Source organism: Mastacembelus armatus, chromosome 16 (genome assembly GCF_900324485.2).
Source record: "Mastacembelus armatus chromosome 16, fMasArm1.2, whole genome shotgun sequence".
NCBI lineage: Eukaryota > Metazoa > Chordata > Actinopteri > Synbranchiformes > Mastacembelidae > Mastacembelus > Mastacembelus armatus.
In genome coordinates, this window is record NC_046648.1 from 19,470,520 (window position 1) to 19,496,118 (window position 25,599).

Sequence of the window (25,599 nt, forward strand, 5' to 3'; positions counted from 1 at the left end):
TGAATGTTGTAGTCCCCTGAATAATGAAGGGGGGCATCAGATAGAGTGGCAATTACCCCCTGTAGGGATTTTGTAAAAGGATACTTGAGAACTGAAATGAGCAGCTGAGCCAATTCACTGGCCTTAAGCATTAACTAAGTCCCTCTGGTGACATCTCTAAATCTGTTTTCCTGTAGTAAGCATGCACTCGTCTTTTGCAACTTTCAGCAGGAATGGGTATTTCCCCTCAAAATTCAAAAGTCTGAGGAGTAAAAACTAATATATACCCAAATATATGTATTATAACTGATTAATATAAATGACTGATTTCTGAGCCTAAGATTAATAAGCCTCAGAATGTCTAACATTGAAATTGAACCCTGAATTTAGAACATCTATCATTTTTTTTCTCTTCTCATAAATAATCCCTGGATGAATCATATTTATTCAGGACAAATGAATAATGAGACCATAGACTGGACAACTCATCTTTAATAAGACTTAAGATACTCCCACTGACCCTGTAACACACATCAAAATATATTTATAGCATTTACACGCACCAGCATTTCAAATACATGAGTCGATGGACTCTCAATGCGAACAAGACAAAACTGAGTCATGCAACTGTGAGAACAGTTAAATAGTGAAGTAAATCTCTGTTTATAGGGCTGTGACAATGGATGACTTCTGGTTTCTTATTTGTCAAGGCTCGTTACATCCAGTTCTGCATACAATCAAATATAGCCAGGATTTATGCTTAGGTACGAATAGAAAGGATGTTTTCACAGCCATTGGATATGAACCTAAATTTCAAATCTTTCAATTTATGTTTACAAAAAAAAAATGTTACAAGTAGCTTTTTACAGACCATGATATATAATACATGAGTTTGACTTAGGCTTGCTCATAGAAGAACAGTATAGATGACTCCCTTTCATACAACTTTAATCCACCCTTTCCTCCATTGTTTTACAGACAAAGTTCATTTACAGTATACACAACAATGGTCCCAGTCTTCTAGATTTCTCTTTCAGTTAAATAACTAAAGAACATAGAAAATAAACTGTTTTCAGCTTTTTGTAATAATTACTGATTTGTACTGTGATGTACAAAGGATGATAATGTTGAGTGTACTAAGGTACGTGGAAACAATACCGCAAAGATCTTCACAAATGTTAACACTGATGCACCTATGATGCATGCAGCAGCACCTTACATCCTGTTTTTGTCTTTTGCTTCGTGGTCTGATGCTTGGCTGTCATCTTCTGTGGCCTGCTTTATCTTCAGTGAGAAATATCTTTGCGTTTAGCTTAGAATAAGGTTGTTGATTGTGCAGAAGCAACAGGGCTCCTCTGCAGGGCGAGCGTTGACAGGGTTGAGGAAGGTCAGTGGCTCAGGGCGATGAGCACTTCAGCATTGGGGCATGTCACAGCACTTCTGTGAGGGAGATGGGGAGCAAAGAGTTAAGGGTCAGAGCAGTGGCCTGCTAAGAGACAGTGTTCAGTTCATAGTCACAATGTTACTGACCTGAGCTCTAGCCTACACGGGTTTTTTGTTCCTCCATCATCTGACTTATATTGATACTAGTAGGCCTATTGTTATTAGTTCGTCTTATTATTATTAGTTACTATCGTTACTGATTAGTAAAGTTCTATAGTATTTATTATTTAAAGGCTGCAGCTTTTGTACATGTATAGCATGTGACACTTGTTAGGCCTATTGTTACTATTTGTGAAGTTCTTCAAAATATAACGTTTATTATTATACTGTTACAAGCAGTAAAATTTGTTATTTAATATTTAACTATATTTTTATAGGCTGTATTGTGTTGTTTCATTGACGGAAGTAAACACGCACGTTTGTACGGATGTTTTAGCATAATTTCTTTAGACGCGTCTCTTCTTGTCATTTCTTCGTTTTTCTATAAAATGTAAATTAAATTAAGGTAGGCTACTTGGGCACAGAGGCGTAATTTGTGGAGGGGACGGGTGGAACATCTCTGCCAGGGTCGATATTGTCCCCACCACTTTGTTTTTTTTAAGTCATTCAAAACGTGCATTAAAGGAAAAGCATGATCATCATCATTCTTCATAATCTAATTCAGACATGCAACCAACTTATTTTATAATATATATTATAAACAGTAAGGAGTTAATAAGATCATGAACACCAGTGTGTTGCGCGTCTGCGATCTTTCCTCTCTCGATCGTCTCGATCTTTTGCAGCACCATTGAATGTCATGATCGATTTTTATAATTACGCCCTACAGAACCTAGTAGTAATTGTTCTTGTCACCTGTTTGTTGACCTGTCTTCAGTGTAACAGTGGTTAGAGTTTGAATCTAGCAGGAAGGGAGAGAATAGGTGTTGCTGACGTTGGAGGGAGTTGAGTGACAGGTGATACGGTGCTTAATTCCTTCACAGTTCTGTTTCTAACTCTTGGCAGTGAAGCACTTGGCGATGGGGCCTCATCGTCACCTCGGCCATTCTTGGAATTCCTCACTGTGCAAGCCCAAGTTAGTAGGGTTGCAGAATAAAAACTGTCATCAGTATAAAAGATACCCAGCTTCTCTTCCCCCTACCCCTACACTATTTCCTCCATATACCATCTCCACCCCTTTGTGAGGGTAAGTGGAATGTCCCTGCTACATAATCCTCTCCTCAGGGAGTAGCAACCTGCACACTAGATGGAATACAGGTTCAAGTTCGTGGTCACATAGTGCCATGGACAACAGCACTGACTTTGGTACCTTGTGCTGCAGTCTTTATTGGGTAATGTGCAAAACCAGCTCAGTGCAAATAAGGACACAAACTTGTTGCAAATGAGTCATAGCTCTGTCTGCAGCTAGTGTTTTATTAAGGGCACATGAGAAACCATTAAGCCAAACAGTGCATAACCAGTTCCTTTTGGCACTTGGCATGTTTGACTAAGGATGTTTTTGTAAATTTCTCCCTTGGTAGTCAGTATAATCCTGTTAGAAGACAATGCTTCTTTACAGCATTCAAAATGCTGCCACGTAATAAAATACAGTAGTATATTACACCTATTCTTACCTCTCTGCAGTGGTTGGCTTTGAGCTTTACAGTCAGTTGTGGAACTCTTTTCATGAACATTTCAGACCAGCCAAGCTGCTGTAAATATTTTGTATAGTCATAGTTTTTTGTTGTTCATTTTATCTTTTTAGGTCTATAGTCTTTATCAGCAGCTTATTTGTTTGCTTTATGTTATAAAGTGGACTCTCTCAGGTGTTGGAGAACAGTTTGTACCTGCAACATGCTGAGGCTTCATGGGGCCTGCCTTCTTCATGAAAGGCTCTTCACTTTCAAAAGACAGGATCGGCTCAGTGGCCATGCTTGTCTCAGACTTATCCCGTGCTCCGTTAGTAGTGTTGCCGTGGTTGGTGAGATGGATGATATCTTGAAAGTGGGCAGTGTCTCCTTTAGTGGACAGCCCATTCTCATGTCTGGTAGGCTGGATCCCATTGACCATTTGGACTGTGGGGCTGGTGGAGGGGGAAGACACAGAGCACAATATGGTTTAACTTGTCATGCATCAGAATGACTCATACAACAAAAAAAGTAATTCTGCTGCCATTCAGTTACAGTAGTTTTTCTAAAATCTGCCACAAGAAGCATGTTCAAATACAAAGAGTAGAAATTCAAGAAACCAAAACCTTCTCCCAGCCTAACAGTTGTTTATTGTGTGGGTCCTTGTGTTTTCCATTGAGGTTTACAACAATGCAAACCTCCTACAGCCTTGATTAGTAGTCAGCTCCCAGCTTAGTTTTTTTGGCACAGATGTTTTATACTGTTCATGGTGGTCTTGTGTCTAGCATGAGCAATAGTGTTACCTTTCTTTGACACTCATCTGTCCATTTTCTGTCTTGTTATAGGGCATATTGATGTCTGGCTTTGGCTGATTGTCAGCAGATGCTAGAGGAAAAAAAAAAAAAAGGTAAAAGAGCAGTTTATCCAATGCTAACTGGGAACACCAACATGATCAGACAAGAACAGTATCTAATCCTACCCTGCATGACCAACTACAGGGTGACAACCACCAGTAATAATCATGCAAAAGATCCGTTTGGAGGCTAACGTTTAACGAAAAAGTCATACCACATTTTCCTGAATTATCAAGTAGTAACCCCCCCACTTCCTACTTCCCTGTACTGAGGAGATGGATAATGTATGTTTGAGACAGATTTACACACCACTGACAAGAATGGCACGCCTGCCCGGTCTCTGATGACTTCTGTGGCTGGCTAATGTCTTCCTGCATTGGGTAATTTTGCCATAAACAACATATCTACCAGACCACATTGATCCCTTTCATCTCACTCATGTACTGTATATGATGTGGAAGCTAAGACAAGTGCAAGTTATATGTTTCTTAATATAGTTTTAAGGAGAGTGGACATGGCGACAGCTGTGCAACATCATACATGCTCTTATTTTATTACTTGTTTCGAAAGTAAATAACTGCTACAGAGAAGCCCACTTTTCTCTGCTCCCCCAGTCCCAAGGCTGGGATAACACAGAGTGGTCCTAATGTGCAGAGAAGGACTTAAACTGCAGCTCAAACCTTTTAATAGAAAATTGACACTTGCATGGTAAATATCATCAGATGCTAGTCTAAAAGTGGGATAGCTAAAATCTGTTCGTCTGCAATGATGTGAGTCAGACTAAACTCTACTGATGACAGTAGATGCCACTTTGTTCCAAATCATTTCCCAGATGCCATGTTAAGCATGTGATGGGTAATGATTGTCCCCCATCAGACTAGTTGATGCTGATGTTCTGCTTACCTTTGCTGCTCTCTGCCTCTTTGTCATTGCCATGTGTGAGTGGGGAGGACTTTATCTGTTTCTGTGAAGGTGGGAGATAATTTCAGTCAGTTTTATTGGAAGTTACGTTTTGCCTTGTGCTTCTGGTTAAAACATAACAGCAAATTTACCTTTTCACCTCCATCTGTCTTGCGCGTTCTCTTCATGATCTCCTCCAGGCGCTGAGAAAATAAGAAAGGGTTAGTAACAAAGCCTATTTAGTGTATATTTTCTATGCATTTGATCTATACTGTAATTTCAGACACCAACACAGTGAGAATGTTTTTATAGCAACCACAACAGCTTTGTTTAACTTTATGAATTGGACTACGATTACAGCTAGATGAGCCCAGGTGCTTTGCCAGACTGTTTTGCTAGAAGCTGAGGGTTCGCATTTCATTCCTTGCCTCCCTCCACCAGTATACAAGTCTTTTCTGTCTCTTGTGTCTGTGGTCATTATGCTCTTGTGGGGCTCTTGTGTCTCCAGGTGAAGGGTTGTCTCAGTAATATTGAAGCAGCACTTGTGTTTTCAGCTGGAACAACAGAGTAGGATGGTTGAACAGTGAACAGAGGGATAGAGGACCCTCATGTGAGGACACAGACTGTAACTCCAGCTGCCACTCCAGCATTTTTAAGATCCAAGATTATTTATGAAAAGCTCTCACACTCATAGCTTTGGCATCTAGTTTGGCTTCTGCCTCAGAATTAAAGTTTATTGTCTGATAAATTGCTGTGTGTCCCTCAGGATTCTTTAACCACCTGTGCTTGCTGACAACAAGCTCCTCCTTGTGAGCCAGTCAGTTTTGGTAGAAGTCATTAACAGATTGTGCAGTCTAGGCTTTGGGGCAGGGGACATGTTCTTGTTGGCTAACTGCAGTACAGTCTGGCCTGGCACACCTAGATAAGAGCCTTTCACACATGCAGGGCAATGAAAGAAAGGCTTAGTAGCATAAATAGACATCAGCTTACTGTAGATGTGGGTGGTATACTTGCATAGACCATGGTCATTGAACACTGCACAAAGATCCCTCCATTATTAGTGTTTTTATTTAGCTACATGCTCTCACACAATCTAAGCCCTATTAAATCGTGGCATGCAGACAGCCAATCCTGGATAAGCCAAAAACAACATTCATCTTGGCTCCAGGACCTCAATTTTCAAGCCAGCTTTTGTTATGTCAAAAGGCAGACTGCAGAGTGAAAGTACTCAGAATATAATAGTAGTAGATCTGCATTTTGTAGTAAATTTACTACAGATCTCGTTTTGTATTCCTCAGATAAAAGCTGCCGAGAGTAGAGCTGGGACTTTCAATTTAAGTAGTTCAGATAAAATTTAGGTTAGTGTTTATTTGTGGAAAAACTAAGATAATTGTCCTTTTTTCTAGTCTGTCAAAACTGAGTAGGAAACTTCTACTTTTATCATTAAGATGAGTATAACATTTTGAAAACCTGGCTGTAGGAATAAAGGTGGGAGGACAGATGTGTTGCCCTACCCTTTTCCTCTCCAGCCTCTCCTGCTCCTCCTTTTGGAAGTGTTTCTCTCTCTCAAGACGCTGCTTCTCCGCCTCCTCACGAGCTTTAGCCTCAGCCTCTTCTTTCTGAAATACACACAGGCAAGAATCCAACAAGTTTAATGCCGACAGGAGGAAAAAAACTTCAGCCAAAATGACATGCCTTTTACGTAACAAGGGTGGGGCTGCTCACTGCAATTATTGTTTACAACCACAAAAGGGATACTTTCTGGGACCTTTAAGCCAAAAAGATCTATTTTCAACGTTTATAGCATCATGAGTAACATTCAAAGAAAATACAATACTCATGCTTTTGCATAATTATACTGGATCATGTTTAACCACAAATGGCACTTCCGCAAAAGACCACAAGGGGGTGGCAAAGTGTAAGGCCGGGATTGCAGACAGTTTACAGAGATAAGACAGTGCCAGAGCTGATATTACAGGTCTACGGCAAAAAAAACAAATTCTATAGTAGCCACATTTCCTGTTTCAGTGCAAATTATTTTCTACTAATCAAATGTCATTCTCTGATTCTCCTTGGTAATATTCACAGACCAAGTCAACAGTATTTAGCTTTATTGACAAATTGAAATATAAAAATGGCTCATTTACTGTAGCTACCAGCTCACCAATAATCAATTGTGTTTTAGAGGGAAACTGTTATATAATGAGGTCACTCACCAAATAAGTGACACTTAAAATCAACACAAATCAATTGTTTGCTAAAGATAGGGCAGTGTGTAAGCTTTGTGTTGTGATGATTATGATGTAAAGGTGCATTGAGTTTCTATGACCTTGTGTAACCCTTGCTTTAGAGGCTGTAATGACTGTTACACTGCCATGAATTTCAACTGCTTGGTTTCCTTCACACTAACCAGCCCTGTACAACGCAGTACAGTAATACTCACTGACACTATCTTCTTTGGATGCCTGGTTGTTAACTTGCTAAGACTGATTTATCATTTCAGGTACTTTCTCTGTGTGTTGGGAGGTGGTGGTCACTATACCTGCTTTTGCAAGCGCAGGTTTTCCTCGTGTTCAGCTTTGGCTCTCTCCTGAGCATCCTTCTCCTCCTGTAGGCGCTGAGCCTCATCCCTCCTCTGCTGTTCTTCAGCCATGGCCCGTGCTTCCTCCTCCCTACGCCGTCTCTCCTCTGCCTCCCTCTGTATTCGCTCTTCCCTCAGGATCCTAAATTGGTTAGACATAAGATTGAGGGTGAGAGTTTTCCCCAAAATCAGGTCCTAATCACATTTAATCTAGTAAACAGTTTAAAATGTAAAATATCCTACTGTATATAATTCAGCATTAGTTCCTGTATTTTGCCTGAGAAGAACATTGCAATGTGCATTTTAATAGCAGTTCACACAGTCACCAATGTGGCCTGGTGGCTGACAGAAAAAAACAGATATGGGAACACAGCTTCAGAATCATTGACTGGACAATGAGACTGCTATGTTTAAAATGCACATCATCTCTTGTAAAGTCAAAGTCTCTTGATAGATCATTGTCTGTGGAAGGTCGACACTGGACAGTGTTGTGAGGCATATTAAACCCCTCTAACCTCTCCTTCTCTTCCTGTTCACGGCGTTCCTGCTCCTCCCTCTCCCTCTGCTCTCGGGCCTGTCTTCTTTTCTCTGTCAGGATGCGAGCAGCCTCTTCTGGGTCGTTGGTGCCTGCCATGGGCCTGGCTGATGGAGAGGGTGCAGGTGACACTGCAGGGACAGAAGGAGCTGACGGGACTGGCTCAGATGAAGAGGAAGCAGCTGTGGCTGTAACTGGTGTGCTCAATGTGTGGGGTGAGGCAGCAGCTGATGATACTACTATGGCAGGAACCACAGGGGAACCTGAAACACAAGAGGTTTTGTAAAATAAGAGACAGGTAACTTGGCCAACCTTCAGTGTCACTGTAGTTTTCTGTACAGTTAATGACTTAAAGTGGTGCCTATTGATCATTATTAATAGTCTTTTCCCTTCAAAACATTCTGTCCCCAGCAACTGGAAATTGTTAATAGCCATAGCTTCAGCCTACGTTGTAATTACATAATTAAGGCAGCCTCTTAGTGCTGTGTGTGGCTCACTCAATTCAGTCCCTTCATTTCCATGCCTGTTTAAGCAAGATGGTAATCTTTGTCCTCTTCGCTTTGAAAAGAAAATACAGATTTTCCAGTAGCTCATTCACTTTTTCCATTAAATCTATTTTTCTGGCCAGTTGCAAGAAGAGACTGAGCCAGGCAGAATTCTGTGGGCAAATAAAATGATAAAAATACAGTATGACTCAGCCACAGAGGGAAGCTACCCAAAATCCACATGTACTGCATTCTGTGATTGTGGAAACACAGTAGGACAATTGGCCAAAGTGGTCGGTAGTCATTCAGCTATTGTGTAGTTACTGCTATAGGAAACTTGATATAATAATTAAAAGTAAAAAAGTCCACCCCTTAGCTTTTCTGGTCCTCTGGCCAGTTTTCATGGTTTTATAATCAGTGGATTGATGTATATGGCTCAGCAGTTATCATGTGACTTAACTCTCAAACAGGCTGACTGATGTTCAAATATTCCTGTAACTCAGGAAACTGAAACTAAAGATGTGGTCTGGAAAAACATAGTAAGTGGACCATGAGTTCTTTTTCCCTCAATCTTTGTAGAATGATCTATTGTATGATAGTTTGCATCTCTAGAGAATAGGAATTCAGTTAACTAAGTCTTAACTGTGTCTGATATTTGAACATTGCCCACTAATGCATCATTGCTTTCTGTTGTACTCACTCTTTCTCTCCTCAGGGGTGACAGGTCTATGAGGTTCCTTCACTCTCTCCAGTGGGACAGGGGAAGAGGTTCGGTGGTCTATTCTAGCAGGAGTCCTGGCTCTTTTGGGACGACCTTTAGTGGTTGATGGGCTCCCACGTGTTGATGGAGGCTTGGGAGAGGCAGCAGGGCTTGGAGAGGCAGTTCTGTTCTTAGGTGTGGCTGGAGATGACGGCCTTTGTCTTGATAAAGGACTAGGACTAGACAAAGACATTGGAAAATGACTGATGGGAAATTATGGCAATTATAATTCTGTAATACCTTCAAACCAAGCTGACCATTCTTCTTTTCGACTGAAGTGTTTGTTTAAACTGACATGTTTTGAATAAACTTTAAAAAATGGCAAAGAAAGCAAACACTGTGTTATCAGTCAGCATCCAAGAAACACAGGGAATACAACACTTGGAGGGCAGATACTCATTTTGCTGAAGATGGTTTTTTTTTTCCCCTTTAGGCCTCTGGCACCGACAGCTCTGCCAAGCTCTTTGTTGCATTTTTATTGGGGCAAAAACTTGTATTTTTCCCTGTGTCATCCTTTCTGTCATGAATGTCTTTTGTGTCTGTGGCTTTGGAACAAAACAGGGAATGACCACTCATTCACTCAGTGCCTTAAGCTCAACCACTGCATGAAATACGTATTTGATGTAGTGCAGATGTGAACATGGGACACCTGGTTGTTGACTAGAAATAAGCTGTGGGGCAGGGGATCTAAGGATAGTCCTGTTTACAACATGGTCTTAGTTTTTAATGGTTTTTGTATACATATGTTATAAATACCAGGTTATTGTCAGATTATTAGGTAGTTAGTTATCAGGGTATGTTGAACTCATTTTCAATTCAGGTCTCACTGATTTAAGTCAATAAGAAATAATTTATCATTATTATTTAATCTCTAATATTTTTTTTTTTTTGTAAAGTGCCTTGATTGTGTTGTGATTTGGTACTAAACAAATAAAACTGAATTGAATTTGGAAATTTTGTTATATATCATATAAAATGTCAGAAATTGGGAAAATAGACTCCAGAATCCCAGGTCATGTCTTCAAATGTCTCATTTTGTATAACCAACTGACCAAAACCCCAAAGATTTTTGATTTACAAGAAATCCTCTCATTAGAAACAAGTGAATACATCTACAGTAATGCTGAAGTTATTTCATTGAGTAGTTGATTTTTTTTTTCTATTTAAATATTGTAAAACTTATGTTTTTATGAGTAAATACACAAAGGAAAGAGATTTTCCTAATTTTTAAATTCTAAATATAATAAATACAGACTTTAAACTGAATTAAATGCATTTTATGTAAAATTAGAATATGCATAAAAAAAAAACATTTTACCTTGGATCAGGTCTGTGTCTCATGCTGGGGAGAGATTGTCTCTTCTTGAGCACTTTCTCCTTATTGAGAGCACTTTTCTCCTTCTCATTCTCCCGTTCTTTGTCTTTCTTTTCTTTCTTGTTTTTATCCATCTGTACAACAAAGATGGAAACATCCTATGAACTTCAAAATTAACTTTCAATCATATATAAAACAGACAAAATATGATACAGTATAAGAAAAAAACAGAATACAGGAAGTCTGGTCAGGGATTGTGTTTTTGATTTCCTGGCAGCAGTTTCTTAACAGTAATTTAATGATCTCTAATTTCTTTCAGGGTAGTAAACCCGCTTGTAGAAGCAGAAACAGCTGTTACAGACTTGGCTTTTTATCTGCAGTCTTGTGGAAAAGGGTTTACTTATTGACAGAGTGAATATTTATTATGAACATGTTAGCAACATTTAAGAGCTAATTAGACATACGGGTGTGGAGCTCCTTCTGTGCTGACGCTGGGTGATGTCTGGCGTACTGGACGTCACCCTCCAGCGTTCAGAGCAGCGGTGGTGGGGCTGGTGGGCACACAGGGTGAGGGGACTGGCTGAGGCTGAACGAGGGCAGAGAGGAGAGTCTGAAGAGGAAGGTGACATAAAATTAAAGTTTGCCCAACATGTACACAGAAGTATATTTGAATTTATTTACTGTGCAACTGATACTAAACTAATGTTCAGTTTTTTCAACTTACTGCCATCTTTGCCATAGCTGAGGACACTGGCAGCACTGCGGCTTCTAGCGAGGAAAGACAGCGTGGGCGTCATCAGCCGATCGACTATACTGCTCTCCCACGGCCTCAGGGCAAGGCTACGGGCTGCAAGTAGCAAAAAAAGATTAATTATTGTCTGGTTTTCATTTAGCTTACAAGACATGTCTAAAATGGATGTCTTCTGTTGAACCAGAGGTCTGTTATTGGTATATCGACCTGCAGTCTGTGGACAGACCTGAAGTATTTTGAAATCTCCCCCTCATTTACCATAATGCAACAATAAATGTAAAATTTTAAATCTGTGACCAAAGGGAAATGAAAACAGACCGTTATTCAGGTTATGGCTTACAATAATTTCTACAAGACATAAAGGCCCTATTAATTACACAAAATCCCATTACGACACCAAAAAGATTATGACAAGAAGTTATGAGGAAAACAATGTGTGCAGTATAACCCTGGGCACCACCCAAGAGAGAGAAAGCTGTTTGAGGTTTGTCTAGACAGTGAGTCAATTATTTAGCACCACACTTTGAGCATACAAGCAGAACAGAGGAGGTGTGGAGGCTCATCATATTTATCAGGGAGAGAAACTTTTTTCTTTGGCTGGAAGGTGTAAGAAGAGAAAAATATTACCGTGAGTGTTTGCAGATAGGGTGTGTTGAGGCAGAGAGGAGAGTGTCAAGAGGAATAGGTACCCATCCATTTTTTTTAGCAGCATAAAGAAACACTACCTGCTCCAGGGACTTTCAGAATACATTATCTCTGGAAAAATGCTGACTCACTCACTAACTTTACTTTTTCCAAAGTTTCTCCTCCATTGCAGGAATAAACCATGGTCTGGTTAAACTTTAGACACATAAGAGAAAGCTGCCCTCATCTTAAGCAGAAAAATAGGTTGATTCAAATAATTCTGTCATTTACAAATCACACCCACCTCCATGTCAATCAGTCAAAACATTTAAGACACAGAAAAGACATCCCTCATCCAACATGTTGACATGGAAGTGAACACAAAAAGATCCGTTTGACACACACCAGGAATGACATGGCCATCACCACACAATGAACCAACCAAAGAAGAGTAAAAAGACAGCAGAACAAATTATGAACACTACAGAACTCATGTTAAAATATGAGCATGTGGAACGTGTCAAAATAGCCCCCGACCCAAATTCTGAAGATTTAAAAAAACAAACAAAAAAAACAAAACAAAAAAAAAAAAATCAACTCAGTGGAGAGATGGAAAGGGGTCAGCTGTCAACCATCAAGCACAGGAAAGGGGCTGTTTTTGAAAGGGGAGGAGGTAACTGAAAATATAATGATAGACGGGTTTGGAGGTATGGGCAGTAACAGAGTGATGGACATTTAAATAGGAGGGGTGGGGCATTCCAGATGTTGGCTTACTTCTGCTGGGGGAGTTCCAGAGCGTGGCGGAAGACTTGGAGAGACGCTTGTTTATAACAGAGTCCACATGTTTGGGCAGGTTGACCGTTGACACAGAGCATCTGCCTATGAAGCCAAAAAGAGCGCCACACAGATGTTCACACAGGTCACATGGCTGAGAGGTACAGGGGTAACGTCTGTGGCATCATGAGTTACGCTCTAATGATGCCTCTGCAAACATAGACCCACTTACTGTAAATGCAGCTTAGACTAATATTTTGTAATCTAAACAATAAAAAGCACTCATTTTCTTTCTTGCCTCGGGTGTTTAACATTGCAGATAGTTTTGGTTTTGAGGTGAACATAACATTTTTTTGGTTCTTCCAAGACTGAAAAATGAAAAACAGCATCTCTTTCCAGAACCTGTAAATCTATTCATCTGAATAATCCAAATAACAGTGTTTTTACACTGGCACTAATAAACACATTTTTAAATGTACATTTTAATGCAGTGAGCACTCTAATTTACATTCAATTCCATTGAGTTAGGTGAGAAAATAGAGGTTTTCTCAAAATTTCACTTGAAAGACTAACAAAGGGGCAACAACAACAATCCAAAACCACCACATCTTTACAAACCACCTAATCAAATCACCAATTTAAGCCAAATGAAAAGCGGAAAAGTAAAAAAAAAAAACCATAACAACCAAACAAGTAATCGAAAGAGATTACTGGAAAACACATACTAATCTCAAGATTGGTAATGGGAACTGGCAGAAAGAAAAGAGCAAAATCTTAAATCTGTGAAATTATCCGTGCAACACCTCCAAGTCTATATCCTTTAATGCCCTGCAATCAAATGTCATCAGACATGATTCAGAGAACATTACTGCAATGAAATCATTAAAACAAGCCAAGCATGAATGTAATTTAAATATACAAAACTGGTGGATGTGGCAGCATGCTCTCTTGACAAGGGCCAAGAGGGGCATTTTGGAGCATTTCCTATATACAATCCCAAACTCTCAGCCATTCCACTGCAACCTGTTTACACTTGTTTTCTTTTAATATCTGCCAGACAGTATGCTGGAGAGGGTGAAGAAAGACAGAGATGATTTGAATGTCAATAATTCCCTGGGCATATGGTAGAGGCGACTGGGGCAGCACAAAGGGACAGAAGCATCAATCAAGCTGCACTGGTAGTCTGATCTCATTACCTGTTACACTGACAAGTTGTTCCTTAATTTGAATTAAGCATTATTGGACAACACATTACATTTTACTGCTAGATGTAACCATGATTATTGCAGCTGCAATAGTTAGCAGATCAGAAGAAGTGGTGGGCTCAGATGAAATTTAACTCATGTAGTAAAAAGCAAAATTACTCTGCTGTCCAAATTGTTGGGCAGCATTCCTGACTGTGCACTAGCCAGCATCATATTCCAACCCCAGCACTGAGCATAAAACACTGAACACTTAACTAAGGCATCCGTTTTTCTCTTGGAATTAAGAAGCAGACCATAAAATAATTTTTTTTGTTAGAATTCATCTGAATGAGGTGATAATGCACTAATTTCAAAATCTATATAAAAGGTCCACTTATTAAAAAAGCCAAACATTTGTTAATTTCAGAATCTAAAACTTTTCTACTTTTTTTTTTTTTTTAGCTGCAAACAGTTAAAACAGTAAATTACAAACATTACATTTTCAGGGCTTGTGAAAACACAAGTGAGCATCTTTGTTCATGGGAAATTAGGATGGACATTATTTCCTCACCTTTTTCTGACACCTTAGAGATAAACTGAAAAAATAAGACAATCAATAGTGAAAATTCATCCATCCAACCATTATCTATACCTGCTTATTCCTATTCAGGGTTGCGGGGATCTGCTGGAGCCTATCCCAGCTCTCTCCAGGCGAAACGCAGGGGTACACCCTGGGTCTGTAATAGTCTGGGTCACCAGTCGATTATCGGGACACAGAGACAGGCAACTACACACACTCACTCCTATGGGCAATTTAGAGTCACCAATCAATGTGACATACATGTTTTTGGACTGTGGGAGGAAACTGGAGTACCCGGAGAAAACCCACACAAGCACAGGGAGAACATGCAAAGTCCACACAGAAAGGCTCCAGCTGGGTTTCAAACCAGGAACCTTCTTGCTGTGAGGCAACAGTGCTAACCACCAACCCACTGTGCTGCCCTAATAGTGAAAATTGTTATTAGAAATTCTTCCCTTATAAATCTATGATGGCATAGCTGCAAGCCTAAGCTCCTGTAAAAAAATAAAATAAAATAAAAGACAAATCTCTGGCAGGTTGGCACCTAATTGAAAATGTTGAACTGTCAGACAGCAGACTGATGCTAAAATAATGATCCTCTAAATGAACTTGTGTTAAAGGCACTGAAACTCAAGAATCAGAAATTATGAGTAATATGCAGAAGCCTCAATATTTGCATCACCTGCTTCATAGTAACAGAAATGAATTAGAATTCAATTACAACTGAGTCCATCTCATTGTGATTCTATGAGGTTTCATAACCAGTTTGGATCCATGAACTCACCCTCTTTCTGGCTAGAGTTCTGGCTTAGTGCACCAGCCCATGACCACCTTTGTTGGCGGATTTCTGTCCATGTCTTCTTAGTTGACCTATGGATGGCTGCCTCATAGCGTTCCTGGATGGATACATAAATAGATACCAGTCATTTCAATATGTAGAAGCCAGGAGGTCTGAGTGGCACAGTGCTAAGAAAGAGTGTGATTCAGCTGGAAACCCTGAATTCAAGCACCTGCGCCTGGTGCTGGAGTATCCCTGAACAAAACTCCATCTGCAACTGACCCTGTGCAGCTGCTATTGCACTGAAACGGTGCATCAGTGTTTTTCCTATGGGTCTCAATGCTTTTTAAGAGAAAAACAAGTATGTGTAACCACAGCCAATTTTACACTGCTACATATCAAATGTGCTCATTTATATGGATGTGCCAGTCCAAACATACTTTGTTCTTCTCCAGCTTCTGTTTCTGTCTTTCCTCCAGGGCAGCTCGTCGTTTTTCTGCCTTGATCCGCTGCTCCTCTAGCTTCCTGCGGCGCTCCTCCAGCTGCTGCTCCCTCAGCTGCCGTGCCTTTTCCTCCTTCTCCAGCCACTGGGTCTTCTTGGCAGCTAAGATGGGACAGAAGACATGTTTGAGAGAATAAGCTTTTTGCAAAAGAGCACCTATCAAAAGGGTCCCTCTCTTCCCTGTCCTTTCAGATAATGTAAGTGTAGCAAACATCCTTTTTCTAAAATGCATTCTTAGAAGGTTCTAGGCCAATCTGGTCTTAAAAGAGTTGTGTCACATCTGATTAAATTCACTATTTGACAAAAAAATTATTTGATCTGTTGGTGATTTAAGAAAAATCCTTTTTGAAGCTTAAAGATAAAAAGGTGTTGAGTCTCACCAGTGTTTAGTCACATCTAAAGCAGTCTGAGAAAAACGTAGCTTTTACCTCAAACCCCTTTTGTGTTTGGAAAAATAAATTCAATTACTTGACTTTTCCAGAGAATACTGCATAATGCCAAGTTAGATAGATACTTCTGAAGTGGCTTTTTTGTACCACACTAATCGCATCAAGCCTGTATGTCAGCTTCAGTAAATCACACACTTTGATACAGAATTGTCTCCTTGTGCCGCAGCTATTCAAATGCAGCATAAAAGCTGCTTTTGCACCTGCCCCACTCTGTGTACACAACTCACCATATTTCTTTAAACTACAAAATAAAACCTCCGTGAAGAATCAGCTTCTGCAAGAAAGGAAGGCTCAGTTCTCTAAAGCACTTGACGTAACAAAAGCAGCAGGTTGTGGGCTCCATATTATGGTGGCGGATCATTGCAGAGACGCTCTAGGCTAGAGGGGTTAAAATCTGTTGAGAGGCACACCATTTGGTTTTTATTTTAGATGGAAACAAAAAGCTGAGCTATATCAAGGTTCTGTTTGCCAGCCTTGCAGCAAAGAAACTATCTGCTGCAGTGCACATCTCTGCTCTGTGGCCTCGATTTGAGAGAAGCCACATCATTTCCTTTCAATGGTACAAATCATTAGAGGATGGTACTGTATAAGAAGAGCAGTTTCATAATTCCCCTGTTATGCTGTGAACAGTGGGTGGAGGAAACTGCCTCAAATACAGTGTTTAAGCCTTGCTAAGACAGATTTATAGTTGTCCACATTCATAGCATTTTCCTCAAACATCAAGTGTGACATTCTCTAATTGGATATTTGAATTTGAGTCATTCAACAGGAGTGTTTAGTAATGGTTTTATAGACTTATCAGTCCTGGCTGCAGGAAGAAAAATGAATTGGGAATTTGCTGGCAGCCTCATGGTTGCACTGTGCTATTAAAAGTTAATCTAGTTTAAACTTTCCCAGAGTATTATTTATCATCACTCATTTATGTATCTATTTCAGGGCCCTAAATGATAAACATGTGTTTAAAACCAAATATCTTAAATTCACATTGCTTTAAAATGTTTTCCTCAACTTTTTCCAGACAGTAATCAGTGCTGACAAGTAGCAAGCATCGGGACCTACTACAGTAAGACTATCAAATACTTATAACCCTGAAACATGAAGTATTTCTACCAAAAACAGACAAGGCAGGAAAGTCTGTGCAGTCAGAGTGAATTCCCTGATGTTAGTCTTGCAAAGCTTCACTTAAGCCCAACAAGGAACCAATAAGCACAATATAAGAATATGCAGGGATTTTCACATCATTCTTCTTTCTTGCTAGTAAACGTGAAATACCACTGGGGATGGGAAATCTTCCTGGCCAAGATCTCTTAAGCTGATATTGTAAACACAAGCTTTGGCAGGATCTCATCTTATATTCAGTCTGTCCAAGACTATTAGATCAGACCCATGCCATCTGGACTGTCCAGTGATCACCCAATTAGACTGATCCACACTATGAAGTGTGTCAAACTCATTTTACTCCTGTTGAATACACAGTTGGATTAGACGTGGCATTACAGAAAGTACGATAACAACTAGTTTAAAAACACTGTCTATGATTATTTTCTTTCTAAATGAGTGTTCCATACAGGTAAACCCTGTCAGCCTACCACAGCAAAAAAGATAGACAGTGTAGCATCTCTGCTAACTGGGAAATATATTATTCAGCTCAAACAAATAAAAGCCTTATTTACATATTTCTTATTTCACAATATTTTGAGCAATGTGTTGTATTTTTGCAAAATCAAGCTGTTTAGATACAAATTTATAACCAAGATAAATCTGCCTGCAAGAATCTCCAAAACCTCCAATTTCTTAAGTATGATTGTAATCATAGGGGTTTTGTGGCATGCGGTTCAAACACGTTATCTTCACACACAGTATCCAAAGAGTTCTGTGGTGTCTGCAGCTGCAACATGTGGATGAACAAAGTTCAAACTCAGGCCACATTATCTCCCTGTCTATGTGAATTCTGGGTCAGCCACTGAGCCCTGTTTAACAACCAGTTGTTATTTATTTACACACAAATGATTGGTTACATGCTTAGTCTGTGGCCACATTAATTAAAACAGACACTGATGATATTTAGAGACACAAAATTCTATAATAAATAAGAATTAAATGATCATGATTTCAAAACAAGGAACACCATGAGAAATAAATGTATAGAAGACTAGGACCGGGCAATATGACCAAAAACTCAGTACTGTAAGCTCTTATGTTTAGTATTTTCCTCCTATTATTTGGCATGCTGTTTTACTCCATCAGAAGATGTAATATTAAGGTGGGATGAAGTCAAAATATGTGCGTAGATGTCATTAAAACCTATCCCATGTAAATCCCTAACAGAGATGCAACATTAGGTCTGTGACTCCTAATTTCTGGTGTATTGCCCAGCTCTAGTTTAAAATACTAACTCTCATGAAGTTGAGCCATCAAAAACAGAACACACTGGTTAAAAATGGGCATAACTACCACCATTACCACAACCCCCACCACCGTATGCACATAGGTCCGTGGCTTACCTTGCAACTTGCTGAGCTCTTCTGCAGGAGGAAGAGGTGAGAGAGAAGACAGAGGCAACTGTCAATCATGCAAAGCAGTGCACAACCAGCATATAGCTGTGTGATCATGTGACAGCCAGGCATTAAAAATAAAGACTTAAACAAAGGGATGTATTATCAACTGACACAAACAGCTGTGCCATTTCTTGTGAGGCCCAAGTAAAAAGCACTGGTGCCATTTTGCGCCAATTTATTGAACACCTTCAGTTTTAAATGGGGATAAATTGTAGAAGATGTTTTCTGTGCTTTGGTGACTCAGAGCTGTTGCATGGAATGCATTAGGTCACAGGAGATATTTGTCATACTGAAGAAAGCTGAAAATTCACTGAAACTTTATTCACACATATGTTGCAATGTGCATAAAAGTGAGTTATAACATTCATAAGTCAAACAGAATAAGCACATACTTTGGCACAGTATGACATGCATATATCAGCATGCAGAAAATGCTTGCTCATCTCTGGTAAAAAGGTGGCTTGGCTGAGTTTGGTGCAAAATTTCAAACTGCTTTTTTATCTTCTCAAAGCTTCTGCTACATGTGCATGCCATCTGCAGCTTAAAGCCAACCTGTTAGCAATGCAACAGCAAATGCAAAACAACCTCTTTCACCCCAACACCAGAGGGAGCTCTCTTCCTGTGTAAAGGGCTTCTCCTCCCACCCCTTGTTTCCACTTACCCAGATATTTGGCCTTTTCTTCTCTGCGCTCCTTTGCAAGTTTCTGCCTCTCCTCTGACTTTGTGATGTCTGATATGAGAATGGAAGAAGAAGAAAATGGTGAGAGGGTGTTTGAAAGAGGTGCCATTTTTACAAGCATATTAGGTCCAATCCATTTGTCACACAGTATATATTTAAAATGTTACCTTGCAAGTTAAGGCAAACTCTTAAATGCTATTTAATCATCTATTTCTAGGCTGAAGTCATTCAAAATACTATTTTTGGTCTTGTAAGTGAAGAATTACAATTTTACTGAGGCCTCATTCAAAGCTAAGGAACCAAGCTCAGTTTAGCTGGAATCATTTCTTCTAGATGATGCTGAGAAGATTTTACACAACTAATGCTATTTCCACAATGGACTGAATAGAGCATAGTGAATGTCTTACTAATTATCATTCAATATTTGTGAAATAATATTTTGCTAATAACGCACTAAAAGTTACCCTTAATTCTTTTAATTCTGCATTCTGCAAATGTATTACCATTTCTACAGTAAGATGTTTTGAGACGTCAAACTAACATATATCATCTTTCCTGACGAGTGCCTGCACCTGCCCTCTGATAAACAAATATGGGAGTAATTGTTTCTGTTCACTGCTGATAAAAGCTTTTAACTATTAAATGTCACTATAAGAAAATGCATGCCACAAGACAATGACAGGAAACTAACAGACATTTCAACATTGATGCTCAATAGATGGCTGAAGATGATGTATACTACATTTTCTAGATTATAAAAAAAAACACAAACAAATATTTGAAGTAAAGCAAATCATCTCCAAATTAAAGCTGCAGCATATGGCAGGCTCACTACATCTTTCTTGCCATCTGGATGTGCTGTGTGTTCGACCGTGATATGTTACAACTATAGGGGAACACTTCAATACATATCTTCACTCTGACAGCTCACAACATTCCTTCCAAATACCTCAGAGGATCCACTGAATAACGGAATGAGCAGTATAAGCAGACAAAGGCAGAACCATTTCAGGAATTCAAACTGCATCCATTCATGATAGCTGCCAATGGTACACTTTGCCTTTGTATGTCCTCCAAATAATATTCCAATGCAAGTAGAGATGAAATGATTTGATTCATGAATTAGCCACAGTTCATTGCAAACTACAGCTTTTGAACTGTACTGCACTGTACAGAAAAATACATCTGTTACTAGGCCTAACTTTATTAATGTAAATGGTATGAACAAAATAATAGAAATCAGTAAAACATAATACAACAGCAAAACGAGCTACATCCTCCAAGATGCCCATTATCACCTTCAGGAAAGGAGGACTTGATGCAGGACTGATGTAATCAACTGCATTAGCTCTAACTTAGTGAACCCTACTGGCAGCTGGATCTATATGTTTTTAGTGTGCACAACTACAAATGATTTATCCACCACTGAGACACGCTTAAGTCCCTCAGTCTTCACATACCAGATGTTCAACATCAAACTGAAAGGAATTGTCCCTTAGTGACATCTATTAGTGGGAGGCGTGAAACATAGACATGATAAAACAATCTGCTATGCAGTCTCTCCTAAGAAAAAGCTCTGACCCACTTTGATATTTATAGGACTGCAGAAAACCCATGTGCATGGTCTTGGTTAGTGTGATGTGCTGCTATTTGCAACTCACCGCCATGTCAATAATTACATCATGTGCATGAAGCTTCAAAAACCAAACCAGATCATGAATGTGACAGAGAATGTCAGTTCTGTTATTTTACCCTTAAACTCGAGTAAAATAGGAGCAGTGCAGGGTATAAGGTATAGTGTGATGACACTGTTCGATTCACACTCCGAAAGAACACTTTCACTTTCAGTAATCTCTTAAAATCGCAAAATCTGACACAGTGGATCAATCCTCAAACAGTAGGTTCTCAGAGAGGAGCAAATTGCTGCATTCACAGGAAAATGTTTAAGATATGACAAAATACAACATCGCAGACTATAACCCAATAAGATATGACAAAATACAACATCGCAGACTATAACCCAAAGCAGCAGCTCCCAAGTGAACTACAAGCCTCGTCATTTCATTATACTAATTAAGGGTCTGCAGTGTGCTGTTCTTCATCTCATCCCACTGGGTAGTGCAAAAGCTCCTAAGTAATGAGCTTTACAGAACAACCAGAAAAGGGACTTCAAGGACAAAAAGGAAGTTCAGGTCATTTTTGGAATCAAGTGACTCAACTACATATTTCTATAAAAGAAACCAGATTTTGAAAAATAATAACAGATATAAGAAATAAGGTCATAATAAGGTATTCAAAGTGGTTGTATTGTAAAAGCTTTAGGAGCAATGTGAGATATCACCTCACACTAAGGGAATAAAGAGAAAACATGAACACTGAACAGATTAATGGCTAAAGAATAAAGGCAAGAGAAAGAGGCTCACACTCCAAAAACCCTCAAACATGTTCCTTGAAGTCTCCTTGTGCTGTTAGCCAGTGGCTGCAAGAAGTTGGTGGCTTTGTGCAAACAACGATGGTCCAACTACCAGGTCAAACCTAAATGCCTTCTTGGCATCACTTGAAATAAGGTTCTAACCACCCTCCATTAGGGACCAGCACGTGGGAGAGACCAGTATTATGGGTAACTACCGACTTCCAAACAAAACTCATTTACCAAGATTTTGTTTTTCTAATTGAATTCTCCCTAAATTCTTCAAACCCACAGCTGTGATGTTGTCACACAGCAGCCTCTGTTCACTGCTTGCTCCAACACTTAAATATAAACTGCAGCAGCTCTATTGCATTTAGCTTCATGTCTGAAAGCATGTGGTTGCTGTTGCTTTGATACTGAAGCATTACTTTGCCTCAAGAGAGCTGTCCTGACTCCAGCAAAGTGCAGATGTACAGTAACTGGCCCACTATAAAGCACTGCTTCAAGTCAGGCTAATTTTAGCTCCCCTTACAAGTTTCTCATCTTAGCATCTGAATTCTACCAGAGATACTTAAAAGGTAAAAGTAGTTTTACTGTACCTCGTTTTAACCTAGGAGCAGGTGATGCAGGTGAACCAGGTGATTGAGAGATGACATCAGATTTGGTGGGTGTGTTCAGTCTCCGGTCTGTATTCTTCTTAGCTGGAGACTCCATTCTTTGGGTTTTGTCGGTTTTGGGGGGGCTGCTCTCCCCCTCGGGGTCAGGCCTCACAGGGTTTGTGTTCATATCTGAGCAGGGAGCTGCTTAAAGAAAAACACACAATAAAACCAAGTGAGAAGATTACAAGGTTGGGATGGGACTCAACCAGTTAGTCTTCATTCCATTTCCTACTGGGCCTATGAAGTAGTTTAGTGTGGATGACATAATCCTCCTCCAAACCTATATGTATCAGGTGTGCGGGGTGGAGTCCATGGCTGTAAGAAGACTGTTTTCTGTGAGAAACTGTTGGTCAGTATCGTAACACAATGAAAAAGATCACCAAAGAAACAATACAAGCTCCTCTGTTCCTGTTCAATGTTTCTCTTAGTTGTTGAGCAACATTATCTGCTACAGAAATTGTGACTCACAAGATAATAGGTGTCTTCAGCCTGTTCTCTGAACTCTACACCTAATGGCATTTCAACTCTGCAAGGCTTATTTATCAACAGACCAGCCTGAGCGAATGGCCTGCCTCCCTGGCAGAATAAAAAATGGCAGTACTTGCTTTTTGGTATCCTAATGGTTCTATTGAGGTGAAATGAATTTCTTAGAAAATCAGGGTGATCATCTTCCCAGAAATGAGTCGAACTTCTTTTTGATCAAAACGTCTCAACAACAGCTGGTTTAGGCTCCTCTGTATCTGGAACTTTAACCATGTTTAATGAAGGAATGCAGCTGGTTTGTTGGGGGCACTCACTCACAGCACTGTGACTCACATTTGGCAGGCTGCTGAACTTGAATCTCCTACTCAAACATTAGTTTGTCCAGGCTTTGACAGCCAAACAAAGACCTTCAAGGGAGGGACACTTGGCTTTGTCCACTCACCACTGTACCCCTAAGCTCCCTGTGGAAATGTGTTGGAGCACAGTTTCTCGTGCATAGTCTCTGAAGGTAAACACTAGGGCAACATGCTGTAAATTATTCAGACTTTGGCCAAAAACAACACAGACAGTAGGGGGCCGTCACAATGAGACAGTGAATGCAAAGGAGATTTACTATACAAATACTGTGCTATTCAACACTTTGCAAAAAAGAACACCAATGAGGAGTGAGGCCAGTGCTGTGCAACTTAAAGGGAATTGATTATAGCTTTTAAGAGCACATGCAACTATACCATGTGCATTTTAAGAAATAAACATCTCCACAATAGTGGACCAAATTTTTCCAAATAAACTGCAGCGCATGAGTACAAAGATGGACAAAAGTCTGGATAAACAGCTATCAGCTTCTCAATACTGCAACTACAGATGCTTAGTAGCACTGAGTAAGATATCTGGTCTTATGGCAAAGATTGTCTGAGCTCATCTGGGTACATGGAAAGGCTATGTCATCAGTCTGGGAAATGGCAGCAGTTCATGATGACCTTGTGCTGGAGAAAGTCTGATACACAGACAGAGAGAGAACAGAGGTTTGAGTCTATAAAAGAGTTCAGCAGGGAGACAAAACATTGTGTTTCCTCCCGTGTCAAAGCACGCCACTATTAAACAAGCATTCTTCGGGCAGCAATGTGCTCTGACAGAGAGGGGCCATTGTTGTGGTCTCTGCATGGCAACGGGACAGCAGCCAAAACCCTGCAATGACAGTGAGAGAAGGAGGGGGAATGGAAGAGTGATAAACTGAAAGTAAAGGAGGATTACCCCTCTATTCTCTGTTTGTCAGGTCATTTCTGTGCAACCAAATCTAAAAAGCAGGTCTCAGTGATGTAATCAGTGATCTTTTTTTTTTTTTTTTTTTTTAAATCAATCAATTTACACTAACAAATGCAGTGTCTTAGGCAATGTAGCACCCAGGATTTGTGATTGCAAACATGAATGTATCTGGTAGAAGTACCTGTTCCTGGCTTTTCTTCCTTCATTCATCTATTACTGTATTGAGGAAAAGCTTTGTGTAATGTAATACTGCAATTATAAACAAAATTCCTACAACATTTTTTGCAAACAAATAACAACCCCAGGTGTTTAACCATTGTGAGTATTCAGGTAATGAATCACACACTCCGTGTCTCCTTTGCAATCTTACACCACTTTCTTACAGATCCTTCGGGGCAGCTAGGAAACCAAAAGTGACAGGAGCAAGTGCAGCTCTGAGAGATGGATATTGTGTTGCTTCATATCCTGTGAATCCTTCACCATACACCTTGGAACTGATGCTGCTAAGAATTTGGCTGGTTGACAGGATTTTGGGCAGTTGGTCACATAATCAATGCAATCTATATTATCAATGAAGGTGAATACGGGAATGTAACGTACTCTGGTATAGAGGTGGCCCTGACAATGAATACCAATGAAACCTGAAACTCTCAGGAGAAAAATGCAATGGGAGCTGAGGGAGAGGACTGCTTCTGTGTGGCTAGGGACTAAAACAAGGGCTGATTGATGCAGTTCTCAGTAGTCTATGCTACCAGATAACTGGAGGAAAAGAGTGTATGACAGATGTCGACAGAGTTACAATTGTAACCAAGAAAACGAAGAAAGAAAAAAAATTATGGCTAAAACTAACAATTTCATTACTGGTTAATCTAGTAAAGATATTTTGTTGTTATATTTTTTAAATAGTTCATTAAGCGTGTTCTTTATAAAATGTAATGCTGGAATCTGCACATGACTTAAGTGCTAACTGATCAATGTGAGATGAATTTTCTTTTAATGAAACAATCCAATAATTTATTAATGGTTTCAGAGCTAGATACAAATACAATTCTTTGCAAATTGATATTTAACCGTACCCTGTGGATTTTTTAACTTCTAATTGTGCTAGGAACAATGCTTTTTAATGAGTTATTTCCTGTGCACTTTTGTTATACATAAACACAAATTATATAAACAAAATTGCACATGCATGTGTGAAAGTATGCAGGCAATTCCACTGATCAATACAATGTATAAGGCAGTGGAGATAAATGAAGAAGTATTTCAATACACCAGCAAAGGCAGCTACCAAACATTCATGTTACAAACATAATTAAAAACCAAAAAAACATTTAAAATGGCTTTTGAGTTGTTTTGACAATGTTCTATGAGGACAGAAATGCATTCAACAAATTTTTCAGGCCTCAAAACGTTCATGTGCATTAACCTTCCACCGGCCACCTT

The 25,599-nt window shown here is 39.6% G+C and overlaps 1 protein-coding gene across 5 annotated transcripts in view; it reads right to left on the reverse strand.

The window, feature by feature from the left end:
- Positions 1–453: 453 nt before the first annotated feature.
- The window catches only part of map7d1a (MAP7 domain containing 1a), a 33,148-nt gene continuing 8,002 nt past the window's right edge, over positions 454–25,599 (reverse strand). Inside the window, exons 2-19 of one of the 5 annotated variants that reach the window (XM_026317644.2) lie at positions 22,348–22,548; positions 19,321–19,389; positions 18,606–18,626; positions 15,591–15,754; positions 15,157–15,268; positions 12,609–12,713; positions 11,184–11,306; positions 10,924–11,069; positions 10,463–10,593; positions 9,085–9,323; positions 7,880–8,162; positions 7,326–7,506; positions 6,298–6,402; positions 4,936–4,986; positions 4,787–4,847; positions 3,833–3,914; positions 3,249–3,484; positions 454–1,419 (exon numbers count right to left, since the gene is read on the reverse strand). In XM_026317644.2, the coding sequence (XP_026173429.1) occupies positions 1,409–1,419; positions 3,249–3,484; positions 3,833–3,914; positions 4,787–4,847; positions 4,936–4,986; positions 6,298–6,402; positions 7,326–7,506; positions 7,880–8,162; positions 9,085–9,323; positions 10,463–10,593; positions 10,924–11,069; positions 11,184–11,306; positions 12,609–12,713; positions 15,157–15,268; positions 15,591–15,754; positions 18,606–18,626; positions 19,321–19,389; positions 22,348–22,548 (2,321 nt within the window). In that variant the 3' untranslated portion in view covers positions 454–1,408. Of the gene's footprint in view, positions 1,420–3,248; positions 3,485–3,832; positions 3,915–4,786; positions 4,848–4,935; positions 4,987–6,297; positions 6,403–7,325; positions 7,507–7,879; positions 8,163–9,084; positions 9,324–10,462; positions 10,594–10,923; positions 11,070–11,183; positions 11,307–12,608; positions 12,714–15,156; positions 15,269–15,590; positions 15,755–18,605; positions 18,627–19,320; positions 19,390–22,347; positions 22,552–25,599 lie in introns of all 5 variants that reach the window. The other 4 variants (XM_026317643.2, XM_026317645.2, XM_026317646.2 and 1 more) reach the window with 4 other exon arrangements.